At 47.8% G+C, this 27,901-nt stretch overlaps 1 protein-coding gene across 6 annotated transcripts in view; it reads right to left on the minus strand.

Moving 5' to 3' along the window:
• TFDP1 (transcription factor Dp-1) overlaps positions 1-27,901 on the minus strand; it is a 41,399-nt gene that overhangs the window by 6,893 nt on the left and 6,605 nt on the right. For 3 of the 6 annotated variants that reach the window (XM_081047204.1, XM_081047202.1, XM_081047203.1), the window contains exons 3-9: positions 16,730-16,796; positions 8,674-8,780; positions 5,026-5,147; positions 3,650-3,815; positions 3,098-3,241; positions 2,458-2,526; positions 142-293 (exon numbers count right to left, since the gene is read on the minus strand). In XM_081047204.1, the coding sequence (XP_080903330.1) occupies positions 142-293; positions 2,458-2,526; positions 3,098-3,241; positions 3,650-3,815; positions 5,026-5,147; positions 8,674-8,780; positions 16,730-16,796 (827 nt within the window). The remainder of the gene's footprint in view (positions 1-141; positions 294-2,457; positions 2,527-3,097; positions 3,242-3,649; positions 3,816-5,025; positions 5,148-8,673; positions 8,781-16,729; positions 16,797-27,901) is intronic. The other 3 variants (XM_081047205.1, XM_081047207.1, XM_081047206.1) reach the window with 3 other exon arrangements.

Genomic DNA, 27,901 nt, shown 5'->3' on the forward strand with positions numbered 1-27,901 from the left:
ATGCCAAAAGATTGCATTTAATTATAAACCAGGCACTTATATAAATTAACCAGACAGGCCGTTAACACCACTGACTATGGCATTCTTCTTTTCTGACTTGAGACCCAGCGCTGAGAGCGTGCAGGCAGGTGGACAACCTACTTGTCATTAGAAATGCTGCAGTCGATGACAGTCTTCTTGCTGGTGTTCACAATGATGAAAGGCAGGTGGATGACAGAGTTGGGTGGGGGCGGCCGGCTGGCCTGCTGCTCTGCCTGGCGGTTTCTCTGCACCAGATTCTTGAAGGCAATTTGCTAAAAAAGATGAGCAATCATCAGCACAACACTCGCACCAGTCATCGCCGAACCTAACACCTTCACCCCAGGCACCCTCAACGACCCTCCCTGACCCTCACAAGACAGAAGGGTCTGGGTCCCCCTTTGGGAGATCAGAGAAAGAGGGGCTGCAGGCCCCAGTTGAGCTGCCCAGCAAAAAAAGCACATCCTGAAAAACCAAAACCCCAGAGAACTGAGACTGCAGACGCAGGCATTCACACCCTTCAGACAGAAACCCCCTCGTACAGAAGGACTCTGGAGGTTACAGTCCTCCTACCCCTCACTGGGGAGGGGTCCGCACGTGCCCACGCCTGTCCCCTCCACATGTGACGGCCTTAGAAGGCAGGCGTTCGGTTGTGGACCTGAAGCTTCCCAGGACAGCAGAAACGGCGAATGAGCTGGTGTCGTCTGTCTCCTTGGGGATATGGTCCTCGGGCCTAAAGCCAGAAAGCCAAGGCCTCAGGCCCTAAAGTGACCTTTCCCTGCAAGATAACTTCCCTGCCATTAATGTCAAGTCAGGAAGATTCCCTCCCTCCCTATCAGCCTCTCTGAGCTGCCCGGAGCTGGGACCCAGGAGCTCAAGGCTGAGTGGGAGACAGGCAGTGACTTCGATTTTTTTAAAGTAGCTATGAGGTGCTACGGATGCAGAGAAAGAGAACGATTCACTCTAGCGAAGGCAACTGAGTAAAAGAACTCTGGAGTCTGGAGCGGCTGCTGCCTAGAGCAACTGCCCTCCCAGCCAGAGCTACGCCCATGTGTTGTTCCATTGCCCAAGTCCCCTTTGTCCCCTGGCTCTGACCACTTCTCTACCTGCCAAAGCCCCCTCAGTTGGCCTCCCAGGGAAACGATCCTGGACGCCTCTTTTAAGGGCAACAGAGTGCCGAGGCTGGGGGAAAGCGCCTCCATACTGAGCATGCCCGGCCTGGGCGGGACATGCACCCTGTGCAGTGGTCCCCGCGCGCCGCTGGGGCAGATGTGCCAAGCCCCACAGTGCCCCATCCTGGCCTTTTCCCGTGTTCTTAGATCTCCTGTCCTCAGCACTTAGGCTTGTCCTCAGGCCCCACACGCTTTCCCCCAAGGATCTCACTTGCTGCCACAGCTTCTCAGACCCCGACCCTCTGGTCCTTGGACACAGGCTCCCAGGGCTCCCTGACACCCTGCGACCTGACCGCAGGGCCTGTGGCCTCACTGCCCTGGGGACCCACAGGCATCTCAATGAGTTGCTAAGGCAACCAACCACCACTTCTGCTGGCAGCTGCTCCCCATGCCACTGGCAGGGACCCAGTGCTGTGCTGCCTCAGTCCAGGGCCCAGCCACTCCCTCTCCAGCAAGATCTTCACACCTGATTGCGTTTTTGCTTCTAACCCAACCATGCATCTCCAGGACCCTACAAAGGTAGGCTGATGCTCAAGGACGTCTCTGCAGGACCAGGGGACAGCCGCACATGCTCCCTGACCGCGTATGTCTAAGGGTACAGGGACGGCCACACATGCTCGCTGACCATGTGTGTCCGAGGGTACAGGGACGGTGCACTGACACATGCTCCCTGACCACATGTGTCCGAGGGTACAGGGACGGTGCACTGACACATGCTCCCTGACCACGTGTGTCCGAGGGTACAGGGACGGTGCACTGACACATGCTCCCTGACCACGTGTGCTGACCTCTGAGCAGTAATTGCCAACACCCACCTCAGGTTCACTCTGCATCTCACACCCCTAGTCTGGGGGCTGGTACTCAGAACACGCTTCAGACATAACCAAGGAATTTTTACATGCTCCCTTCCTAAGGGGCCATCCCTCCTGCCATTTAGACGTTTTCCGACAAGTGACACATGCTCACACACACGCGTGCATACTCACACGTGCTCATACATGAGCTCAAATATGCTCACACTCACATGCGTACCCTCTCACACATGTGTTCTCTCTCTCTCTCTGAACAAGGCCCATGGCCATGAGAGTTCATGTCAATGGCACAGGATGAGCTCAGTGAACATGCATGAAATTCACATTCAAAATCTCAAAGCAGAGATTTTATTTACCACATAGGAATATAACGAACTGTGAGATACTGCTGTTGAGGAAAAACTACATTAGTAGAAGAAAAATACCCTTGCCTCCAAAGACAAGTATTTCATTACCTGTAGAATAAGTTCTTGAAGTTGAGACTGTTTCTGTTTTATTCTTTCAAGTCTTCTTTGTCTCTCTACCTTCAAAAATAAACCAGCAATACAAGAAATTATCACCATTTGTTGAACATAGCTTATTTTAAAACCCCTATCAACATCATATCACCTAAGGAGGTTCTTGCCAAAAATGTATGCTCTGAACCTAATGGTGGGGAAACAGGCCATCTAAAACATGGCACGTTCTACAAGAGACAGGCGACTTTCCTTCAATCTCAAAGCTACATATTCTTCTGTCTTCTCTCGTTTTCTGGATGTGGCTATATTTTGTAAAAGTCCCACAAGTTGGGATTCAGCCTTGCATGCACGAGGGTTCACTGCCTTCCACTGGGCTGACACCTCCCACCCGCAGTGAGTATCTGCACAGCCCAGACAGGCTGCACGGACAGACAGTGCACCAACGGCACACGGGCAGTCACGGGCCCGGTCAGAGACTTCGGGAAACAGGGACACACTTGTCTGCTTGGTCCAGGCCAGGCACAGACAGCACAAGACCCTCAGCAGGCACCAGTGCTGCAGACAACAAAACCACCTGCTTTAAAAAGACTGCTTGGGGGAGAGTCTCCGAGCGAAACATGAAAGGTTAGCAGTGCACCTCTAAATTCTGACATTCCTGAGCCGAGTTGGTGGGCAGACCGATCCATTTGATTTCCTTCTTCTCCTTAGAGATGATGTTCATGGCCATTAGCACATTTAAGGCATCATAGACTCGCCGTCTTATGTTCTTCTGGTCATAAGCCTGAGGGAGATGGAGCGGGAGTTTTCAAAAGATCCAGGACGAACCACAGATCAACATTTACATGTTAGACCCTGAACATACTCAAAGAAGTGCACCGTCTGCTCGCTTCGTGTGGTAGAAACCCATCGCAGCAGCTGCCAGCATCGCTCCTAACACAACCTCACAGAACTGGCCAGCGCTAGTGATGCAGGAGGGGCCCAGCAAGAGGGCATTTCTGTAGGGGGCAGGTCACCTGACAGGGAGAGCCAGAGCCCGGGCACAAAAACCTCTGGGGATGATGGAACATTGCACCCACAAAATGGTCAGATAAAGTCCTTTGGACTCTTCTTGGAACTTCTGTTTGAAGTTTTTTCAAATAAAAACAGAGTGAGCTGCGCAATGCCGGCGCATTGTGTGGCATGTACTTACGGACTCATTTGGTAAGATGTGGTTATCGGCAGCGCTGAACTCTGCGACAAGCTCGTCAGCCACCTCATTATAGGACGTGGTTCCCTTCCTCTGTACCTTCTCACAGACCTTCATGGAGAAGTGCCTCAGGCCCTTACCGTTCTTCTCTCCTTTCCTGTTGCGTTTCCTTCAAAAAGACAAAGGAGAAGTAGCACCCTTAGCTACTGAGAGCCTGCCTTGAATGAAGACACATCTACCCAAAACGGCTAACAAGCTACACAAGGGCCCGGCGTCCCGCTGGCTGGAGCTCCCAGGAGTGGCCACAGGGGACACTGACTCCGTCTCCGCAGAGCACACCCAATACAGCAACGGGTGTCCCATGTTTCCTTTCTTTCCTTGAAGGCCAGACCTCACATCTGTACCTTCAACTCTCAGGAAAAATGGGGCTGATAGCCAAAAGAACGGGCCCCAGTACATATCTGCTGCATAGCAATACACTAAACACTGCTTCTTAAAAAGATGTCAACCAACATCAGGAATTATGGACATTTTACTGCAAATTTAGGGTGTTTTAAAGCAAATGTAGTAAGCTAACAGAAAAGGCGATGCCGAGACCTTGAGGGCCACGTGGCAGCGGGCGCCAAACACTGAAGACCAAAGTGTGCTTCAGGTCAGGAGGGAAAACAAATGTCTAATTTTTTTAAGTCACTACGTCAAGGAAAGGGTCGCTCTAAGTTTCTAACTGGATGAATTTTGGGGATTGATGGTCTTTGCTTTAGAAACAATTCAGACATGATTCTATAGCTTAGTTTTTATTTAAGAAAAGTCGCACAGCTGACCGAGTAAAATCATTTTCAAATTGGTTTGTTGCAGTGGAAGAAAGGCTCAGAGTAACTGTGCTGGGGCCGTCCAGTGGGGCCACAACCGTGGAATGGCAGTTACGTTTAGTTGCAGTGGGTTAGGCTGCTGCAAGAGCCGCCACATTTACGTCATTCCCTAAGCGCTCCTTTCCGGTTGCAGACAATGGAAAATGTCAAAGTTACTGCTGTGCTCAGAAGCCAGCGCCCTCCTCCTCTTCTGCCAAGAGCTGACAACACTTCATAGTGTAGCCATCACCCCAAAACTACAGGGGGACAGCTGTCCCACCCTTTACAGTATAACCATCACCCAAAACTACAGGGGGGCACCTCTCCCGCCCTTTGCAGTGTAGCCACCACCCCAAAACCAGGGGCAGGGAGCAGCTCTCCCGCAGCCCAACTTCTCCTTTATGAGGAAAAGCGTGCCTTGACTATACACGTATCTTGGGCATGCACTGGACATTTTTCAATCCTCTGGCATGACAGTTCACCCCTGTGGCCACAGAACTGGAGGGTTATAATTCTAGGCAATGTGCTCACCCGGCAGACCAAGGTGAGGGGTCTGAAGGCTGGTTCTGTGACACAAAGTGAGTGTTAGGGGTGTGTGGGCTTCCTACCACGATAGTGTTTGGCGCTGCAGGTCTCTGAGGCGTACCAATTACCTACAGTCAAAAAAGACAATTCAGAACACAATCAGCAATCTCCCACATACGACGCTGCCATTTTATCATTTCGCATTGTCTACAGCCACTGCTGAACTTTATTAACCACGAATATCAGAAGGAACAATGACAATGCGAGTCCCCAACAGCTGACACTTGGCACTGTGGACGACATCACCACATCTCTTCTGAACATGTCTTGATTTCCCTCTGTCAACCTCAGCGCCTTGTGTACGGAAACAAATGCAGCAGGACGCATTCAGCAGGACGCATCTGACAGCCCAAACAAGCCCCACAGAACATGCGCATCTCTGGGGCCTCAATAAGGTCCCATGGAATGCGGGGGGGTGGGGGGGGTGGGAAAGCCCATGTCCCAGCCACAGAATTCAGTGGGGCACTTGGCGCATTTCTATTTTTCCTCTCGCCCTCTTTTGTTTCCTTTCCTTTTAATGATACAGATAAACAGAAAACAGCTCTCAGAACAAAAGGAATGACTACAGTGCGAGACTCTGGTGTGCATGTGGGAAGCCCATCCCAAAGGCGCTTTTGTGGGGTATCCAGGCACCCCCGACAGCACAGGGCAGGGGCAAGGGAGGCAATCAGCACTGGGAGCAAAGGCAAGGACACAGCCCAGGTCATAGGGATGGGGGTGGGAGGGGTCAGCGATGACCTGCCCCTCCCTCCACTGTCTGGGCTCCAACACCCGTTGCTTCACCACAGGAAGGGAAGGCCTGCTCTGTCTTTTGACAACAAGGACTCAGAACTTTGGTCCCATCAATTAACATTCAAATATCAGCATGGAGGACACACAGACATTGCCTTGTACAGCCAAGTAAAGTTCCAACTTTTCTGACAAATACTGTATGATCTCACTTATATGTAGAATCTAAAGAATAAACAAACAAAAAAACTCCAAGCTCAGAGGCAGAGGTGGGAGTGAACAAAACGGGTAAATGGGTTCACAAACTTGCAACTGTAAAACAAGTCATGGGGGTGTAATGTATAGTTAATAATACTGTATTGCATATTTGAAAGTTGCTCAGAGAGTAGATCTTAAAAGTTCTCATCACGAGAAAAAAAATCTGTAACTGCACAAGGTGATGGATGTTAACAGACTTATTGTGGAGACCACTTCAGTACAAATATCGAATCATTACGTTGTGCACCCGAAACTAATACAGCGCTGTGTCATTTATACTCAATAAAAGAGTAAAAGAAAATCTCAACTTTTCAAAGATCTTCTTCTGTCACTATCTGCACTGATGACCTGACCCAGGAAACGATTCGGACCCACAGCTTGTCAGCTACTACGCAGCGAAATGTCTCCGTGACATTTAACGTCAGGCACCTGAGCGAGGGCAAACTGCAGCCTCAGGACTCACGGTGGCCGTCACCTGGCTATTTCAGTCCCCTTCTTAGTGGCTGTGTTACCTGCGGTGGCCTGAGACAGCTGACCGGGCACTTTGTAAATCATCCCTAAGTCCAGGTCACCTGTCAATGTTAATGATCCACAAACCACAGAAAGGAAAACAGCTCAACTGAATTGCATTCTTTTAATTCACGTTTCCAATGATAAGAGCTTCATCACAGTGCTTTTTAAACTTTAGGTCACCGTCATTTGAAAGCCATGAATCAAATCAAAGAATTTTCTGAAAAATGAAACAGGCTAGGAAAGAGAACTTTCGTTTCTGTTGACAAGTACGTGCATTTATGGGGCACTCGGTGGAGGACATATTCCTCTTAAGGCTCATGGTCCAAAGCATGGGCAACATGGAGGCCTGGACACAGTTGGCTCCATTCCCAGGAGAGCGGCCTGAGGACACAAGCAAAGGCCACACGGGCAGGCACAAGCGAGCCCTACCAGCCTCACGTGCTGCTCCTCTGCTCAGAAGGGGCTGCCTGACTTCAGGGTCAGTGCCCCGCCCGACACTCAGACTCAGCCCGGGCCCTGCGACAACGCCCTCTATCATCCTCTCCTTAGGCTGCAACTGTCCTGCAATGAGAATGGAGGGCCAGAGGGCTAGGCACACAGCAGGTGCTCAATAACTGCTCGCTGTGAGAATGGCCTACTGGGGTGACAGGACAGGTGAGCAATGAGGGCTCTTCAATCTGTTGCCTGTCACCCAGACCCTCATGGGGGAGCAAAGGCTGCCCATGTCTACTGGTTTTCTCTCTTTGCTTTCCTAGTTGCACTGTTTTCTATTTTACATAAAAATCTTGCCCTGTGGGTAACACCTCAGCCTGGGCTGTAAGCCGAGCGCAGACCACAGATTGGGCAAAGTGGGAAGACCTAAGGAGCCCCAGGTTACATGTTCACTCACATGCAGATGAAGCCTCACCTCCCACGTCAGAATCAGCCAGTCCTCTTATTTTTAACGAAGGATGGGATTTTGCGAAGGATGAATTACCATTACTAGCTTCACCCAAAATAGCTTGATTCAAATCAGCAATTTAACTTTCAGACTGATGAAGTTAAGGTGTACTAACACAAACATTTTCATGTAACCCCCCCCTAACTATTTATACTGGTAATAAAAACAGAACTGTTGTTATCATTAATGAGATATTCCCAAGCCAAATTCTGCTATAATACACAATACCTATAAAATAATATGAATTAGAAATGAAAACATAAAATGAATATTTAAATATCAAAAAGACATTTATTGAAAAGCTGTGATGTGGCAAATAGCGTCTATGTACTATTTGAAAAATCAGTTATTCTATTAAGCAAATGTCACATTTTACTGAAAGGAGCTTAGTGACGGGGAGCAATTACACACCTGCCGGAGGGTGGTCACCTGGGAAGTGAATAAGCTCAGGTGGGCAGTAACGCCCTTGTGTTCTCACGGCTGCACATGGCCTAGTAGGAATGACTTCAGCCTCACCAGTCACATCAGGAAGAGGTCCACTAAAACCCCACAGGTGGGAGCTGTTCAGTTGGCGGGGGCAACACAGGATGGGGGACCCACATGGTTCCCGGAGTGCAGACCCACGTCTGGTGCCCTCCTGTAGGGCTGACAAGGGCAGGGACACATCTGTCATGCCATACACCCTGACAGCCTGCAGAGCCCTAATCTAACGTGACACCACGTTACACATGGACACCACCCTCATGTCCCCGGCAGGTAACGTCCACCCAGAGGAGTGTGAAGGCCAAGGTGCGGCCACCTTTGACCCAACTCCATGCCACTCTACCTGAGCTCCCGTCACACCTCAGAAGCCTGTCAGGCAGATTCAGGACCGGAGGGAACTCACAATGACAGAGGAAGCTGCCAGGCCTGGGTGGAGTGCCCCCGTCCACCTGCACAGACGGACACGCCCAGCCAGGAGAACACATAAGCACTGGAAGACCACTGCGCTCTAACCACAACGCTCCTGACATCTCTGAGGAAGGTGACTGTCCCAGCACTGCAAGCGTTCAACAGCAAGCTGCAGAGGGCAAACCTCCCACTCCAGCCTCCGAGCCAGAACCTGAGGGCCACTGTCCCGAATCTGCAAGCCCACCCCGCCCGGGGCCCCTTACCACTTGCTGTGCAATGTTGACATTGGACTGTCCAAACGTTTTTGGCAAGAGCTGCTTCCCAAGCGTGTTTACTGCGGAGGGGTGAACAGCTACTAAGGACACAACACCTGCAACACAAGGAAACGAGGTTAGTTCTTTTCTGAAAGTGACAATTTCAGGATAATGACACTTCTAATTAGAAATTCTTATTTTTTCCCACTTTCAATCTATGGGTCAGTTACAAACACCTCTACTGACCTTAATTCTCAGTTTAAAGGGGGCTGCATGTACAGGACTGCTTGCTCGCCCGTACAATTAGCCCCTCGTTGGGGTGCAGGGCTCAGATGCCCCCAGGCATATCACCAACACGCCCCCAAGACCCTGTGTGCCCAGCAAAAGAATATTCTGGTGGGACTACAGGCTCTGGAAATAACAGCTCTTAAAAGGCTACAATTCTATGACAACTATAGAACAGAATACTCTTGGGTGAGAATTATTTTGATTTGAGGGCCATCACCACATGTACAAAGGAGAAGCCCCTATTCTGGTCACGCCTCTAAACCCGTTTCCCCAAAGCAGACGGGTGTGGGCGAGCTGCGAGGGGGGCTCCAGGCCTCCCCGGGAGGTAGTGGTTCTGTGGCCAGAGGCCTCGCACAGGCCTAACACAGGGAGGCCATTTCCTTCATTTCCACCCAGTTCAGCATCACCATGAGCTCCAAGCAACCAGGCATTGTCTTCAGTGTAGCCTGGTCTAAAGTTTCATTTCTGAACCCTTTACAATCTATGCATTTTAAAGAACAGACTTCTTCAAAATTCAACAAGCAATGAATTTTGCTGCTACATATGAACGTAATGGTTTCTCTATAATAACCTACACTGAGCAAGACAGGTATTCATCCTCGCATTCAGCTGGCTAAATATTAATATTTAACCAACACCAACAGATATTTCAGTTGTTTTCTGCAAATAAGTTTATCTGCTTTGAGTTCCTTTGCTCTAAAAATAGAGATCTATTTTAACAAAACCAAGTATTTTAAAAATTGTTTTAGCTACATGAAAGATATTTCAAAATATAGTTATTCTATTTTGCACTAGGATATTTAAAATACAGTTAGATAATGTTACTTTTCAGATTCATAGATAGATTAGTAACTAATAAATTTCCAGGAATACTGAATTGATTCATAAAAAAGACAACATTGATTTTTTTTTTTTTTTGTAAATTTGCAAGTGATTCCCTAATTTTCAATGACTCTGAAGAAAGAAAACAGACCTTCTTCAAGTTCGGAAGCATGCCGAGTCATTGCCAACATCAGCAGCAGCTCAGGCATTTCTTACGACACTGTACGTTAAAGCTTATTTTGTATGTCAAATGTGTGGAAGTCGACCCATCGACAGACAGGCCCAGGCGGTCGGTCATCTTCTATGACTAGACTTGCAGGTGCAGCCACATACATGCCCACTACACAGGACAACACAAACCACCCTAGAACCACGGGAATGCGCCTTTCTATAAAATAACATGCTCAGAGCCCCAATCTGGGACTCCCATTTTCTGCCCCAGCTGGGGGAACGAGAAGGACTCTGAGGGTTTCGGGGGCAATGGCAAAGCTTTGAGGCAGAAGTGGATTGGGGCCAGGGCCCCCTTTCTTCCATCTGCTTACTGACACCATCCGTCGTCTCATCAGGGTTTCTCTTTTGTGTTTTTATTGAGTGAGAAACTCTTCAAATACAAAGAATGATTTTGCAAACAGTGTTACTCCAGTACACCTAGAATTATTATTTTACTGTATTTGCTGTAGAGACTTGAGCAGCAGAGCTAACCTTACGGCTCAGACCTGCCCCACCCTTTCTTCCAACTACTACTGCTTGATGGATGCATTCAGTCCATTTTTTCATACGTCTCTACCTATGAATCCAACAATGTAAGTTCTGTCTGCATGGATTTTAAATTTAGAAAATGGTATATATTGAATGAATTCTGCAACTTTGTTTCCATTTCCATAGAGATCTAGCTGACTTCCTGCAATGCTGTGCTCCTCTTCTACTCTAATATGAATACGTAGATGTAATATGAAAATACTCAGTATGCTACTCGCATGCTGCAGTTGACATGAAAGGCTGAGTACGGGTTTCTCCCAGGTTTCTCTCACGCAGACAGGCCAGAGTTTATCTGTCACAGGATTCCCCACAGTGCCTCCACACGGCCATGCTTTGTGCACACATGCACGCACGCACACTCATGCACCACAAACTCATACATGCAAACACACGCTTCCACACGCATACACCACATACTCTCCCCAGCAGCTGGCGTCCCTCTCCCAGTTGGTTTCTGCCAACTGTTGACACTCAGTAAGACTTGTCACTTTCTGTCAATCTCAAGAATTAAACGATATTTTATTTTTGGTTTAATCTGGCCATAAAAATTAGAATGCTTAACACGTTTTTCAAATAAAGACTGCCACCCACAACCTAATTATTGGGGGCAGGAACTAACGTTTTAGTTACAGAATGGGTTAAATTGTAACACAGCTTAGGAATCTACTCACTAGAAATAATTTTGTTTCAACTGTAAAATGTACTACAGACCTTTTTAAAAGGAACTATATAACAAAATATTTTCAAATGTAACTTTATGAGAGAATTCCTTTCTTGGCAAGAAAATGAGTTAAGAATATATATGGTCTGAATTGCTATAATATAACCATTAACAGAAAAAAAAACAAAAAAACATTACATAAGCATACTTTTATAATTAGTAATCATTCTGTTAATAGCTACAGGTTTTAGGATATCTTCAATTACACAATTTAGTGTTTTCTTAAAAATAATTTCAACTAAACTAAAATTTTTCAGAACCTAATGTTTTAAGAGTTACTATTTTGCCACAAATATTTTTTTTTTTTGCTAACATGACCACAACGGTCAGGAGAACATGACCACCTTGCAAGCAGCGTCTTCACGGTTTTGCCCCAGGTGACAGCAGGTGCTGCCCACAAGGGATGTCGGGGAGCAGCGGGACAGCTGGAACCACCTTCTCAGTTCTTACTCACTCAGGCGCTTCCTTCCTGGGCCATCACAGCAGCCACAGCCACCCCACACAGACATGCTGATCATGGCTGGGCAGTGTAAACTGGGGAGAAAAGGGCTCCTCCATGGATCCAAGCGGAGGTGTGCCATGGCCCAAGGGCTGCCCTCTGACAGGATCCGCTCCAGGTCAGGCCTAAATCCACAGGTCAAGCAACTTCTACACCGCTTCTCTGCAGAGCGGTCCTTTGGTTCCTTGGCCAGCGTTTAATTGAAAAACAATCATCATCTCAGGCCCAGGAGCAAGGTTTACAAGGCAGGATGTCACTACCATTCTTTAAGTGTCCTTTTGGGTTAAAACAGGACAGGAGAGGAGAACAAGCTGACACTTTTGCTCCACGTTCCCAGGAGGGCAGCCTCGGGATGGGCTAACCAGTTCTGCCACTTGCTCCTACAACTGGGCTCTCCCCTCCCAATCACTGCAGGAAGACCAGTTTGAATTCACCCACCATGCATGCACGTGAGCGTGTGTGTACGTTTGGGATGGTGCTATTACTATGTCTCAAAAATTATAAAGCAACACTTAGTTTTCAGCCACTTATTGCTCAACTTTCATGTCTCCTGCCTTAGAACCCTATTCCAAAGCTGAAAGACAATACTGAAGCAGAGGGGAAAACGTGCATCACAGGAGAATGCCCTTTCACCAGTCAGACAGGATGACAATGCAAGAAGCAACGTTTCGGGTTAAAGCAAGAGCGCGTGGAGACCAGCCCTGCTTCCGAGGAGCTGAAGACAGTGACCGACACGTACCTCGCACACAGAGCCTTAGAGCCCTTCAGGAAAAAGACAGGTTTGCGTCAGCATCAATCAGCAGGTTTTAGAGCTCTCCATCAAAAAGGTGCCAGGTAACAAAAGGTGGCGTTAGGAACTGACAGGAATGGCTCAGCTAAGAAAACTGAAGTTTGACAACAGTATGGGGAGGATTAGCACATTTCACAGCATTATGTCATGGACACCGGGTGTGGAAAAGTGTTCCCCAAATAATAAGTGTGCACTTAAACATACATTGACATGCACCCATAGTGACCACTGTACTTTTTCCTCCGTCAGTACATATTACTTGTGTAATAAATTAAAACTTTTCCATCTGAAAAAGCAACAAGCATGATGAACTGCAGACAGAAACATAGATAAATTATAGAAAAAAGGGCATTTGAGCTGTGGCCCCAGGACGGGCAGGAAGCAGTCAGGAAGGGGTATGGGCGCCTCCGTGGTGGGGGTAGGCGGCCTGAGCCCCACAGCCTTTTGGCTGGAAGGAAGACCCAAGTGCAAGGGGTGCAGGGGGCAAGACCAGGTGCAGGGGGCAGGGCCAGGGGGCAGGGCCTTTGGGGGGGGTGGAGGGGGGCCACAGTGCCCTGGACAGAACCTCCCAGCAGCGCGGGGCCAGGACACGTGAAATCGAAAACCCTGACAACACCAAACATAGGTGAGGGTTATGGAGCGGCTGGATGCGAAATGTGCAGCCACACATTTTCCATGTGACCTAGTTTCCTACTCCTAAGTGACTGCCTAAAGCACAGAAACAAACGTGCGAGGAAAGGCTCATACAGTATGACGGCGCTGAGCAAACAACCGCGAGCAACCCAGATGGCCCCGCAACTACAGCTGCACACAGAATCCACTGTCTAAAACGCTGCTTCAGGGCTCCTGTCTTCAGGGCTCCTGTCTTCAGGGGCTGTGAACGCAAAGGCTGTAGATTCAGCTCATTTTTCTGGGGGAAATGGTACTTTCTGAGTCTCGAAGGGTGTGACTGTCAACTTTATGTGTCAGACCTATCCGCCCCACCATGTCACACAAGTCAATTTCTGGAAACAAACCTCCTTCATATACATGGTATGCTTTCCACCAGTGCAGCCTCTCTGGAGAGCCCTGGCAGAGACAGGGGCCTAGAAACGCAGCAGCAAGGAGAGGAGTACGTGACGTGACGTGGTCAGGAGCATGGGGGTGCGGGGAGCAGAGTGAGGGCAAGAACCCCATGGGGCCACCGCGGCAGAGTCCACAGCGGGGCCCAGGTGCGAGCAGGTGAGTCAAAGACAGAGCTCCGGCAGGAGCAGGCGAGGCAGGAATGGGGTGCTGGGTGTGGCCTCATCTCAGGGTGTCGGGGCTTCTTATCTGACGGCAGCAGGGTTCCCACCAAGCAGCGATACTCAGGCTTGCTCCAGAATGCCCGACAGTGAACTGGCCCCATAGGCACAGGGCACAGGGTAGAAAGCAAAGCCGGCCTGGTCCCTCAGAGCCCCCGCCTGTCCTGGCCTGGGCCTCTGTCCCTTCCTCATGCCCATCCCTCATGCCCATCCAGGACATGACCACTCCCCTGGCTCCCAAACAAACATGGGCCTTCCTGTGACCCTGAGCCTTTGCCAAGTGCACTTCAGGAAATACCTAGGCACCACTGACACAAGGACATTCCAGTGCGAAGCTCATGGCGCTCCTCAATCTCCTGAAATACTAACAAATAACCGAAGTGAACAGCTCATTTAGTACAACACTGCTTACCATTATCCTTAAAACTCCTGAATCAGGAGCGAAAGGGGACTGCTGCTGAAAACCCATCTGTCCGTCAGTATACAAGGGCAGTGGCCCCATGGCGTTGTCCCGCTCCCTCCGGCCAGCACAGCAGAGACAAATGGCTCCATTTGTTAAAAACGAATTCTCCAGAAGGAGCAGAAGAAATGTGGTGGCCCTCGCCTGTATGGGGAGTGGGGTCGGGGAGACGGCACCGTGTGCCTTCTCTCACCTAACACACAGCCACAAGGTGGAAGGCACGGGGCCGAGTCCACTGCTCAGCACGTGACCATAAAAGGCCTGGCGAGGAGGACACAGGAGGCCAGGTACACCACTCAGCGGCTCCCACAGGAGCTTTTGGGAGCAGCACGGCACAGGCGAAGGGAGGAGTCAGGCAGGAGGGAAGGATGCGCTGAAGAACGAGAAGCCTAGGCTGAGTGGAAGGGCTGCAGCCGTCAGACCAGCCCAGGAGGGACACTGAGTACTGCCAATGGCCCACGGGCTCACACCAAAGCGGTTCAGGAGAATCAAGAAACTATTACTTTCCAATCCCTCCAATTCAACTCCTTGGTGCAGGATTAGACTCAGTAGGCTTTGGTTCCTCAGAAAGGAAAAGGAGACAGCCAGTGTGTGGTCATAAGCAAGCTTACTTGGGAGTAGTCAAACAATAGAGGAATTGAAAATAAATGGCAGAACGAAAGACTTCCATAATTTCCAAGGGAGCCAAGTTTGTGGATTTTTTTCACTATTATTTCTGCTTTATCACTTTATAATAGAAAACATCATACCTCAAATTTCTGAAAATTTTAAATATCCAATTAGTTACACTAAATTTTTCACTCAAGCAATCTGTGAATGTCAAAAATCTGTACTCAAAATTTTGTAACCTGGAGCTAAAAGTGTGCCTCAGTGGGCTGCCCATCCTTGGATAAGAGGGAAAGGAGGACGACAGTATGGCAAAAACGTAGGGCGCCTCCAATGACATTCCAGAACAGAGAAACAGGAGACCAGGCGTGGGCCCGAGGCCTGGAGCCTTGTCCTGAAGGAAGTGGGTGGCGCTGAGAGGAGCTCAGCCAGGCCTGGAAGCGTGCAGGCAGAGGGTGCGGGTGGCCGACAGGCATGTGCGTGAGGCTCCGCAGAGAAGGGGAGCCTCCAAAAGCATCTGAAGGTTAAGTCCCAATGCAACAGAGAGGATGGGGTACGAGACCGTCAGCCACACGGAGGCCTGGCTCCACAGGGGAGGGTGTGGGTGGAAAAGGGGATGGCCGGGCTCCCATCCAGCGCTCGCCAGCGAGGCATGGATATGAAGGGGCTGGGACACGGCAGGAAGACCAAGTGGGGCCCAGCGCTAGTTTCAGATTCCCCCACGGTTACAGTAGGCACCCAGAGAGCACTTATTAGGGCCTCACTGTTAGAGTAAAAAGCTAATTTTATGTATGACAATCATGAGAAAACCCAGAAGTAAGGCCTCTAGGCCCCCCGCCTGGCTGCCACAGATAAAGAAGACACGAAGCCTGGAGACATGCATAGCGACTCCATCCAGCCCTGCAAGCAAAACCTCCTTCAGATGACACAGGCTCTCCCACAGGTCTGCTCTCAGCAATATCGTAACAAGCTGCACGAAAACAGGCTTGCGCAAACTTGGTATCAAAGCCCCACACCAACGCAGCTTTACCATCAGCCAAGCGTCACACATGAGCATTTTAAAGGTACATATCTTTGGATCCAGCAATTCCACGTCTACAATTTTATCTGAGGAAGTAACCAGCATGCTCAAATACATGTTCTCAGAGGTTTACCACATGTCACTTTTAGGAGGGAAACGGTGGGACCCTCTAGGAAGAAGTGGCTTTAATCTATCCTCCCCAAACTCCAATGATGCAGAGAAACCTTAATCCCCAAAGAACCGTTAAACACACACTCACACACACACACTCACACACACACTCACACACACTTTCACACACTCACACATTCACACCCGCTCACACACACACTCACACCCACTCACACCCACTCACTCACACACACTCTCACACAGAGCTTACTGACGACACTCGTTCGCCCCTGAGATGTGCACCGCACCGTGAGACCTTAGGTTGGAGTCTGCTTCCATCCGCTTCAGTGTGGCCGGCCACAGAGCCCACGCCTGGAGAGCACGGTCCCGGCCGTGAGGTGAAAGAAATATAAGTGACCTGTGTTTTCTTCTTGATACTTTTCTACATTTCCTGAATTTCTGAAAATAGTATGCGACTTACAAACCAAACTAAACTCAGCCACTGATGTGTATGTGCAGCGGCCTGTCTGACTCAGTTCCGAGTGTTACTCCACCGTAGTACATGTGGGGCGGCTCCCAGGCAAGAGACATCGCGAGTGGGGTTTCCACAGTTGACAAGGGGCTTTCATATCAGAGCAATTCATAAATATACCAAACTTAACAGATATGTCAACAAACTCGTATTTCCAAAGTAGGCACCCTTACCTTTTCCAGGACTAAGGTTCTGGTCTATGAAGACCTTTAGTTCCCCATTGGCTTCAATTAGACCAGCCTGCAGAGAGCAACAACAGTCACAATAAATACGACAGCTGATAGAGCGACAAAGCTGAAGTTGTCAACACACCGTCCTTGTCAGAGAGTGGTATAAAATAACACATTGAGAAGAGAAACCAGTCACCATTATGCAAACAACTGCAGAAAGCCATGGAGGCGAACGCCTTGGTCCTCCGTGCAGGCAGCCACGTGGGGCCACCTCATCTCATGACTTATTTGGTTATGATAATCAGCACCAAAAAGATCATTTGAACATTTCAGGCTTTAAAGCTAAGTCCTTGAGATAGTAATGAAATACTGCTATTATTTATTAAATCAGCACATTTATCTTTTTTTTTTATTTATTTATTTATTTATTTATTTATTTATTATTTTTTAAGGAGGGCGCAGCTCACAGTGGCTCATGTGGGGATCAAACCGGCAACCTTGCTGTTATTAGCACCATGCTCTACCCAACTGAGCTAACCAGCTACCCCAGCACATGTATTTTAAATGGTAACGTCTGGGGTTGGCAGAGGCTTACAACAGGTGGACGTGAAAATTCAGTCGCCTTCCTTGAAAACAAACTGGTGATTCGGCCTGAAAACAGAGCAAGGACCTTTGGGTTGGTCTGAGCCCCAGAACGATGACAAAAAAAAAAAAAAAAAAGGCGTTTCTTTTCATTAACTAGGAAGTCACTAATGTATTTTTGAAGCAAACCGTTAACACCTGCATGGAACTTTGGTTCAAATTTCTTGACTGCAAACTGTCAAAGACAAATGGACATGACCAAAATAATTTCTCTAGGTTTCCTCATCTTCTATAAACAACATTTTTCAAGTCCTTCCCATAAGGAGCGAGAACCTTGGGAATAAGTGAGCTATCGTGGCCTCTGGTCAGCCAGGTGGAAGGGTGCTACAGAAAAACAGAATCATTTCTGACAACTGAGCCATTAAAAATCTTATAGGAAAAAATATAAGTAGGACAGAGTCTCAAGGTCAACTAGTTTTTACATATGACTAAACCAAATCAGTTCCCAGTGGCTCATCCTACTCTTCAATGCCCAGAGATACCACACAACAAATTTTCCCCAGTCAAACCTGAATCCAAGCATCTAAGCCAAGCTCCCCTTCCCAATACATTCCTTCTAATTCTGCTTGCTATGAAGAGGAAAATCATTTGTGCACTTGAAGACCAACCCAGACCTGACACACTCCACCTGCTCCAGGCTACGTGTGGGAACAGCATCCTGACATTTCCGTCTCCACCCTGCCCACAGGTGCCCAGCTCCCCCTTGGGACCACCCCGTCGTGCACAGTGGCTGGTGTGGGGAGACCACGGTGGCACGAACAACACAAAACAAAGACTCAACTCGGCCCTTTAAGGCTACTACACTAGAAGCACTTATGACGATGTGCAATTCAGGGAGAAGCTAGTTTGTCTCAAATCCACACCAACTAATTCAGGTATATATATTATATTATGATATATATCATCTGGGGATGGTGTCATCACCCATATCCATCCCCCAAACCTCAGAATCACAGCTTCAGCCTTCTCATGACGTTGCTTTTCTAAAACACCACCCCCTTTGTGGAGCATGAGCCCCACAAAACAACTGAAAAATCAAATAAAGACCTAACTGGTTGACAATGATGAAGTACGGCAAGAACCAACTAACTATAGTAGGAAATTATTATTGTTGTCTTTCCTGAAAGAAATCTCACTATTATGGGTTTGATTTGTGTGTGGTCAGCTATAAAGCACCCCAGTAAGTTGTGAGACCCGGCCTGTCACCTGCAGAGAGAACCGCCCACTCCCCACACCTGCGCTGCTCTAGCCCCAGGATGCCCGCCTGCTGGCTCTCCCGCAGCATACCCCTGGGCGTACCCCTGGGCGAGTCAGAAGTCTCAGCCTATCACTGCTACCTGCAGTACCAACCCGCACCCGACAGCCCTTACAAGAATTCCAGCATGACACGCAAACCTGTAAAGATCCACACATGTGACCAACGTCCTAGTCTGCCCAGGATGAAGGGGGTTGGTTCTGAGGGCTGCTGGGGCACTGGACCGCCATGCTGAAGGCAAGAGGGTCCCAGGCCAGCTGCAAAGTGGTCATTGCGAGTGGTTATGGGTAACACCTCCAAGGATCTGTCTGCTGAAGATATAAACAAGATCTGGTGTAAACAGGACCTACAAGGGGTGCAAACCAGGCTGCCAAGCATGGCCTCCAGTCCCCGGCGTCCTGCTGCAAAGCAGTCTTGGCGTCTGGGTCCCTGCTCTCTGGCACAAGTGGATGGCACTCTGACCATGCGCAAGTTCTCCTCTCAGTACCTGAGGGCTCCAGGGGCCGTGAAGCATGCAGGGGTTGAACGAGGAGCCCATCCTGTTTCGTCTCCACTTGTTCTTCAGACAGTAGCACAGTCCAACGCCATGCACCACACGGCACCATTGGGAACACAATCACCAGCATGAGGATGTACTAACGTGGACCCCATGACAGCCTCCTTGGGATTTTCCGACATGAAGTCACTTTGACAGGTTTACAGTTAGTACAAAACTTCAATCACACAACCACAAACACCGACTTGGAAAACATTATTATGGTTACACCACTGGGTTTCTTCCTCACATCTTATAGCCCAGAAGCATCAAAACACAGGCTGTTTTTTATTTTTTAAATGGCATTACTGAAATTGCAATTAATTTCAAGATAAGTGCAATGGACTTATTTTCCAATAAAATCTTTATACTTAAAATGCAAACCTACCTTCCTGTAGGAAAATATCAAACTGCTAAACATTTAACATATAAACCAATAGCGAAGTCACTCATTTACCAAAAGTAAACAGGAATCAAAGTGGGCCTCATGCCTGTGGAACTTCACACCGCTGCCCGATCCCCTTCCCTGAGTGTGGCCTAACCTGGTGACCAAATATGCAGGTCAGGTCTCGGGAGACCAAGACTTCTGTCTTGCTGGCTTGTCTCCCTGTCTTTTTCCTTGGTTCATTCACTCACTCGCCTGATGTGAACTGCCCCATGGGCCCATGTGGCCAGGAACTGAGGGACCAAATCCCACCAACAACAAGTAAGTGAACCCAGACGCAGTCCTGCCCCCCAGGGCCTTGGGTACCACCACACCTTTCGCTGTTGGGCTGGGGGCCAACGCAGCTGAAGCCAGACTCCTGACCCTCAGAAATTGTAGTTCCAGGTTGCTAAGTTTTCAGGAACCTGTTACAGAACTGACACAGGAGGCTGGTCAGGACGCTGGTGACCACGCAGCTCACTCTCCCACATTCTGTTCATGCACCGGCCTGTTTCCTGCATTTGCCACTTGCCATACGTTTCTGTCCTTGCCATGGAAAGAACACTATAGTAATATTACAAAGTGATGAGATACGGAGCATTATGCAAAATAATGTGAATTAGAGCTAAGGTTCATCACGTAAAAAATAGATTCCAAGTGGATAAAAGAATAAAGTGGAAAAAATAAATCTAGGACTGTTGTAACTGGCAACAGCCAAATAGGAGCTTCAGATCAAGCCTCATGCTAAAAACAATACAAAATGAATTAATACATATATTTAAATCTCTGTGACAAGATCAGAGCACTCTTGAGACAGGGAAGGGAGGTGCAGGGAACTGAAAATCAATGCCTCTGAGCCAGCAACACTGCCTGAAAAATGCCCTCCTCACAGCCAACCCGTAAGCGTACTGAATCACAGTTCAGCTTTTCCATAAAGGCAACTTACCGGAAACAACCTCCATGCCCATCAGCAGGATCAAATAAATGCGGGCACATCAAACGAAATATCATCCTAGATCCTGCTATCAGCAAACAAAGTTTACACATTTTCAGACAACTGGGGAAACCCAAACACTAGTTAACCGGCAATACTAATGACTTACTGTTCATTGTTTTGGGTATTTGTAAGGCGTTCTTGTCCTTGAGAGAGAGATATTAGAATACTTAATGCAATGACATCATGTTTGTAATCGGCTTCACCATCACCAGCTGGGGGAGAAGCATGGACGCAGCCTGGCCATGAACTGCAAGTCCTCAGGACGGCGACAAGGACGCAGAGTGTCACCATCGCATTCCCTACTCCTGTGTACGTTTGAAACATTCCATAACGGTTTTTCTAAATTATCTGTTTTTATATTTACCAATATGAGAAAGCTAGGACAAACTATGGAGTAAAACAGCAGGGGAAAGAACGTGTGAGTTCTTTTATGTCAAGTCGTGTCATGTAAGTGTATGCTTAAACACACAGCGAGGGAGTTAGTCCCCCAAATGATCAGCAAAATGTAACAGTCACCTGGACTGTTGATTTCAGATGAGTGTTTACTTCTGATACCATTTGAATTTTTAAATAAACCCTACACAACAGGTCTTCACATAATGTCATTTCATTAATGTTGTTTTGTTATAACATGGGCAAGATGCTGTAGGAACTTAACCCTTATTTATATGAATGAGCCCGTGGTAAAACTGGTTTCATTATATGTCGTTTCACTTAAAACTGCAGGACCTACCGACAACGACTTACTGTACTTTTGTAACTGAGTGAAGCATAAGACTACTGTCGTTTTCTAAACAAAGGATACAGAGTCCCAAGGATAACAAGATCTAGGGACGAGGGAGAGATGAGCATGGAGGCTAAAACCCGACGACCCTACATGGCACCATGGAAAAGAAACCAAGACGGGAACAAGAGCCAATGGGGCCGAAGCCCATGGCCAGAAAGCAGAAAGAGCAGGACGGAAGGTCAGAGGGCTGGCCCTGAGGCACAGGCAGGGCAGAATCGGCTGGGGAGCAAAACAGTCTGGATCAGAAGTGACCAGGTGAATGCCAATCCTTCCCCCACAATAGATCCATATCCTCAGGGGGAAAGCTCAACTCCATCAGGGAAGGGAAATGGAAGAGGTAGGAGTTAAGGAGTTAAGAAGTTAAATCTACAAACCCCAGCAGGCTCAGAGGAAAGAGGTGTGGCAGGTTGGGGGGAGGGGCAGCAGGGAGCAGAGGGGGAATGTGTTTGTGGTGCCAGGACAGGGATGAGACTGCCAGGATCTCTGAAATTCAAGTGAGACCCTGAGTTCTCTGCCAGGAAGCCATGACATCAGCAGTAACACACAAGTGACAGTTGTTCTTCTCCATGATAAGCAAAACTGGGACTCAGATAGACAGCCCAGGTTAACTTCTGTCTTCCTTAGTTGGAGTTGGAGATGGCCCGTCTCTTCCGGCTCTGAAACGCTGAGGTTCTCTGGTTCCTCTGCAGCAGCGCCTCTTTGGCCTGAGCCGTCAGAGCCCACCTCCTCAGGGAGTCAAGTATAAATTGGTATTTCCATCCAAACCTGCCCAGCAAGCTGCACCTGAATGTCAGTCAAATGCTGAACCATTTCAGCTATCACCCTCCACCCGACCCCAAAATGCACAGCGCAGGAACTGCCTCCTGCTCGGGCCGAAATGTGAGCTTCTGTGCTTCTCACTGGCTTCAGTACCTCACTCCCTCGCTAGTCCTTCCTAGAAGGAAGCAGCCGGAGCTGCAGCATCTGCTCTTCTGATCCACAATCCGACTGCGTCCCTCAATCACTCTCTTGCTGCCAGAAATAAATACCAAATTTATTCTAGAACAGGCACAAATGCAGAACTGCCTGGAAGAAAACATAACGTGGTTCCAAAACAATTTTTAAATATTTGCCGATGTCCCTCTTTCTGGCACTTTTGTGGCCGACTTGCACTGGGTTAGCTCTGTAGGGCACGTACTGCGTCCTCTCACCTGCCAGGCAGGTCCTGATGGGGCCTCCTCACGGCCCGCTAGAATGTGATTTAGCAGGCAGTTGCTCCCCAATGGAACATTAGTTCTTGTTCCTTATAAAGGCTGAACCGATGAGACGGCTGCACTGAGTGCTTTTCTTTAACCAAAGCCCATGCTGTCTCAGTGCCCTAGCTGCAGCCCCTGAAGGGCAAGCCCCAGGTGTCAGTGGCTCTGTCCCCCAATCCCATTCCAGCAGGCCTGCCCTAGAGCGAGTGCCTGCTGCCCACCCCCATAGGATTTCTCTCCATTCTAGCTGTTAGGGCAAGCGGGAGGTGGGGGAGACCTGTCTATAGAAAGACTGGAGGCAGGGAGCAGGGCCACATCAGGTCACATAGGCCCTGAGTGGTCAATGGTAGCAGCGTCCCTTGGTGGCCTGTGGACCCCCCTCCTCCCCCCCCCCCGCTTCTGGTTTGTGGCCCCCTGCATCCCATCTCTCGCTGCCTGCGGCTGCCCCATACCTCCTCTGGTGACCTGTGGCTCCCTGCACCCCGTTTCTGGAGGCCTGCCTACTTCACTCCTGAGCTCAGACCCTAACAAGGAGCTGGTCCCCTTGATGCCACTAGGAGTGGGGTCTAACCCCAGAGCTCTGATTAGACCAACCACGCATGGCCAAGAAGTGTATTTCAGAGGCCCAGGACTGTGACCAACTCCAAATTTCTTCAAAGCCTCAGGTTTGATTCTTTAGAACTCACCCAAGTGTCGCCAGGGTCGGGCTGAGCGTGTGATGCGTGTGGTCCTTTGATCTGTACTTCCCTGAGAGGAAGGTACGCTTGTTACCTCATTTTATAGATGAGACGCCAAGCCCCAGAGAAGACTCTGCCTGAGGTCATACCGCCAGGAAGTGGCAGAGCTGGGACTCACAACCAGGCGGTGCAGCTCCCCTCGGAATCACTGCCTTTGTCCTGATGTACAAAGTTTCCAGAACCCAGTGGTCCTGTGGCTTCGCAAGCGCTCAGGCACACCCCACCACTCCATGGAGGGGGCAGTGCGGCCTGTGGCCTCTCCTGAGAGTAACACAACCGGAGGTGGAGAGCGTTTCTGCTCCTCTAGGAATTTTATTAGCTAATTTGGAAAAAAAAATACACTAATTTGACTTCTCTACTGGAAAAGTTATTGCAGGATACTTTTTTTCCCTTTCACAAAACCTAACTCTCTTTAACAAAACCAAGTCATCCAAGGCTGGGAGCCTGAACAAGGACGAGCACTCCCCCTAACTCAGGGCAGGCTTCTGAAGCCCGCCAGGCCCAGGGTCGAAGTCGGCGTGGGGTCCAGGTAGGCGACAGACGGCAGGGGCTGGGCAGCTCTTATTGCACGATGCACCGTGGTGGGGACGGGGGCACAAGGCCCCCACATCCGCCCTTCCGCTTCCCAGGAGGAGGAGTGCTCAAAAATACAGATTAGGCAGGGTTTCCAGGACCCCAGTGCATACACTACTAATAAAGGGCCCTCAAATAGAGGGCTGTGAGGTGGGGAGGACAGGGCCCCCATCCCTGCACGAAGAGCTCAGGGCCTACAGTCATCAAGGAAACCCACCTCCACATCCTTGCCACCCCCACAGGAAGATTTGGTTGTGCAGCTCCCACAGGAGCCACTTTTCCAGTTTGTCACGGCAAGAAGGGGTTACATCCAGGAGGTAGACATCTCGTGGTGGTCTCCACTGCCAGGCTGGCAGTGCCCTGCAACACCTACAACTAAAACACAACGGCAATGCTCTCTGGAGTTACAAAACCCTGAGATTGTCTAACTTTGTGACTTCCCTCCTACTCAAGTTGTGCGTGAGCATGCGTGCATGTGTGTGCTGGGGGAGGGGACATCAGCAGGGCTTCATCAAATGAGGAGGAAACACCCCAGTCAACCACAGCCATCTTACCTCTCAGGCTACTTATTTGTACAATATTAAGGCAAACATTTATCTTCTATGAGGCACATCATGGCAAACAAGGTACCTAAATTAAAAAATGACAAATTTTCAAAAGAAATGCTAAAGGAATAATAACCTTCAAGAATAAGTAACTTCTTTAACTGGATTAATCTGAAAGTACACCAGATCAAAGATAAGTGTGGCTTTATAAACGATCCCCAATCTCAGCCATGAGAAAAAGTCAGAGGTTGAACTCTCATAAGTATCTCCCTCTTCATCCTCTTCCCTGCAAAATAGGATTTAGGTTTTATCAATATAGGTGAAAAAGAAATACAGGGAGCGTAAGATACTTTCACGCAAACCCTGATTTTTCTGAAAAGCAAATGAAACAACAGAAAAATAAGACCGATACTAGCTACTTTAAGTCATTAATAGTTTGACAGAGAGGAAGCAAGACGTTGTGCAATAGCTAAAAAGACCTTATGCTGTGCTGTAATCATTTACCCAAGAAGCTACACGCACACAGACAACTGACTATTCTGAACTTGGGCCTCAAGGAGCCTTGATGATCACACTAAATAAAGATGAATATATACTATCAGTCAAATGAAGGAAAAACATTTCAACTACCTAAAAACTATCTGCATTTAAAATTCAAGGTATAAATTCAAGGTGTGTTCTCTGAAGGTTTATAGTGAAAGTGATTTTCTATTTACAACTCTTACTGTATGACAGAAGCAAACTAATGTTACTATCTTGCTGTGAAATGATGAACAAAGGCTTAAAACCCTGAATTTATAAAGAGCAGATGCTAATCAACAGGAAATAAACACCTAAATGAAAAAATGAGCACAGGGTAGGTTCATCAATTCACAGTGAAACAATGTTTTAAGAGGAAAACATTTGGCTTCTAAATCAAAAAATGCAAAAAACAAAACATCATTTAAAATTTTACCTATCAAACGGAGCAGATTTTGTGGGTTTTTACATTATCATTATCGAACTCAATGTTGCAAAGGGAATGTTAAGATGGGCTCTCTCCTACAATCTGACGGAAACAAGTATAAACTGGTACAATCGTTTTGGAAAGTAATCTGATAATGTCTCCAAGACATAGTGCATATTTGTGCTACACATCCGCACGTCCTCGCATACGCACATACTCCCAGGCACACCCATGCATATCCAGGCACATCTACACACATACAGGCACGTCCACGCACACTCATGCAGAATTACACTTCCCAGAATTTATCCTGGGTCTCATCATGGATCTGTGTAAATGTGAGATTTAACTGGAAACCACTGGAATCCCCAACAATGGGGACTGGGGACTTAAGGCATGTCCACAATGAATACGGAATTTGTCAAACTAATTGATATTCTCCATTCTCCTATAAGATGCTGATGGCTTTCAGGACTCTCTCAAATAATTTGCATATCTGTTATCCAGAAACTTCAGCAACATGCTGTCTAATACTCAGCTGTGCTCATCTCTAAAAATCGATTTATGCCAGTTGTAGTTATTAAAAGCCTGGAAGAAACTGCAAACAATCTAGAAGGTTGCATCAGTGTCTTTAAACGTCTTTTATGTTCTCCATCTATTCTACAGAAATCAAAACTGGATATCATGGGTATGGTTTATACAAGAGACTCAAATAAGTGGACCTATTCAACAAGAAAGGGCTTTCACTCTGTAGCCAAAAGAACTGGGGAGTGAATATACATTTGTTTGAAGTTAAAATGATGTGTTTAATATGCATCCTTTTTTATTTCCCAGTTTAACTCACTTTTTCAATAACTGACCATCTACAATTTCCCAACATGTCAAATAAAATAATGTGGTTTAAAAAAGTGACTTGGGGAAATCATGACAATATATTAAATAGAAAAAGAAGATTAAAAATGGACATACATTTACATCTTTGTAAAACATGTCTTTATTTCATGTGACTAAGGAAAAATCCAACAGAAATATACTACCAAATCCCCACAATTCCTCTCGGATAACCAGCTGATGAGTTTTTTTTCTTTTTTTTTTACTTTCCTGGAACTCTCTAACTTTTGCAAAATTAACATTACTTTTGTAAACAGGAGAAATACTACCCAAACTTTTTCAGTACTTCAAAATTATTTCTTGTGGAAATTCTGCTAAATGGAGAATCCAATGATTGTGACAGAAATGCTTGTTGGGGTGACAGGGCTGTGATGCAACGGGGTCTACAAAGTCACAGCTTATGCTGAGAAGAGGCTGCGGCCACACAGAAAAACCTGGGAATGACAAATCCCTCCGCAGGATGAACCATGGGCAGGCGCGGGGCAGGGCTGAGCTGGGGCGCGGGGGCGCTGGAAACATCAGGACCCACCGAGGGACAGGCATAATGACCTTCGGGCTCATTGCCTAGCAAACATGTTCACTGTCTCCCCCTGGGGCCCTCGGTGACATGATGTGACTTAAGAGAAGCCCTGGGTGCACAGGTCAAGCATGTGCGTTAAAAGGTGCTGCATTTTAGAACCTGAGGAAGCACACTGGTTTCATTCCATCAAACCAGAATTCCCTTTAAAACTGGATCGTGTACAAACAGGGTTGTGATACACAGCATCCTAAGTTCAAACAGCCTGTACTAGGAAGAGGTAAATACAACACTTCATTCGGGAGTTTCCAAATCATCGGTAGCACACCTAAATGGCCCCCATGAACTATGCATCAACTGAAAAGCCAGTCAGCCTCTGAATACATACAAGTCCTTCCGCAGAGCTGGGTCTGCAGGAGTTGCAGCCAGTCAGCAAATATTTACTGACGGCCGACACCTTTCCAGGCCCAATGCCATGTAGACACAGCATTTGTACTATTTATGGCCAATCCCCTAACCATGATAATCATTTGAGTCAGAAGGTGCCTACGGGTGAACCTCTCCTCTGGGTTCAGCCAATGCCGACACCCAGACGACATACATCCCAGAAGTCTCACCCTCTTGCCATCAGCATAGACCCATAGGCTTGTGACATGTGTGGGCCGTGTGCCACCTCTGATCCATCCTTGCTTGCTCTTCCCAAGAAATCCAGTCCCTCCTAAAACAGTACGAAACTGCAGGCAAGAGAAGCCAGGTATCAATTACGAAGGAGAATTTTCCAATTGTTCTATGTTGAAAAATAATATAATTTATTAAATACCAAGAGAAAAGAACTCTGAAAAGCTGATTATGTGAGGAAAGCAGCATCTAGAAGTTACTGCAAGTCAGGCTGTGCTCGATACCACAGGCAAATTTCCTAATTGTTTCACAATGAACTCTGAAGATAATTTTTTTATACACCAAAAGCACAGAGCTAAAAAAAGAGAGCTGATTATACGAGGGAAAAAGATATCCCTTTTATCTTTTGAATTTTATACCAGGTGTTTGTACAATACGTCTTTTAAAGCAAGATATTTTAGGTCAATACTTTT

Source organism: Rhinolophus hipposideros (genome assembly GCF_964194185.1).
Source record: "Rhinolophus hipposideros genome assembly, chromosome: 4".
NCBI lineage: Eukaryota > Metazoa > Chordata > Mammalia > Chiroptera > Rhinolophidae > Rhinolophus > Rhinolophus hipposideros.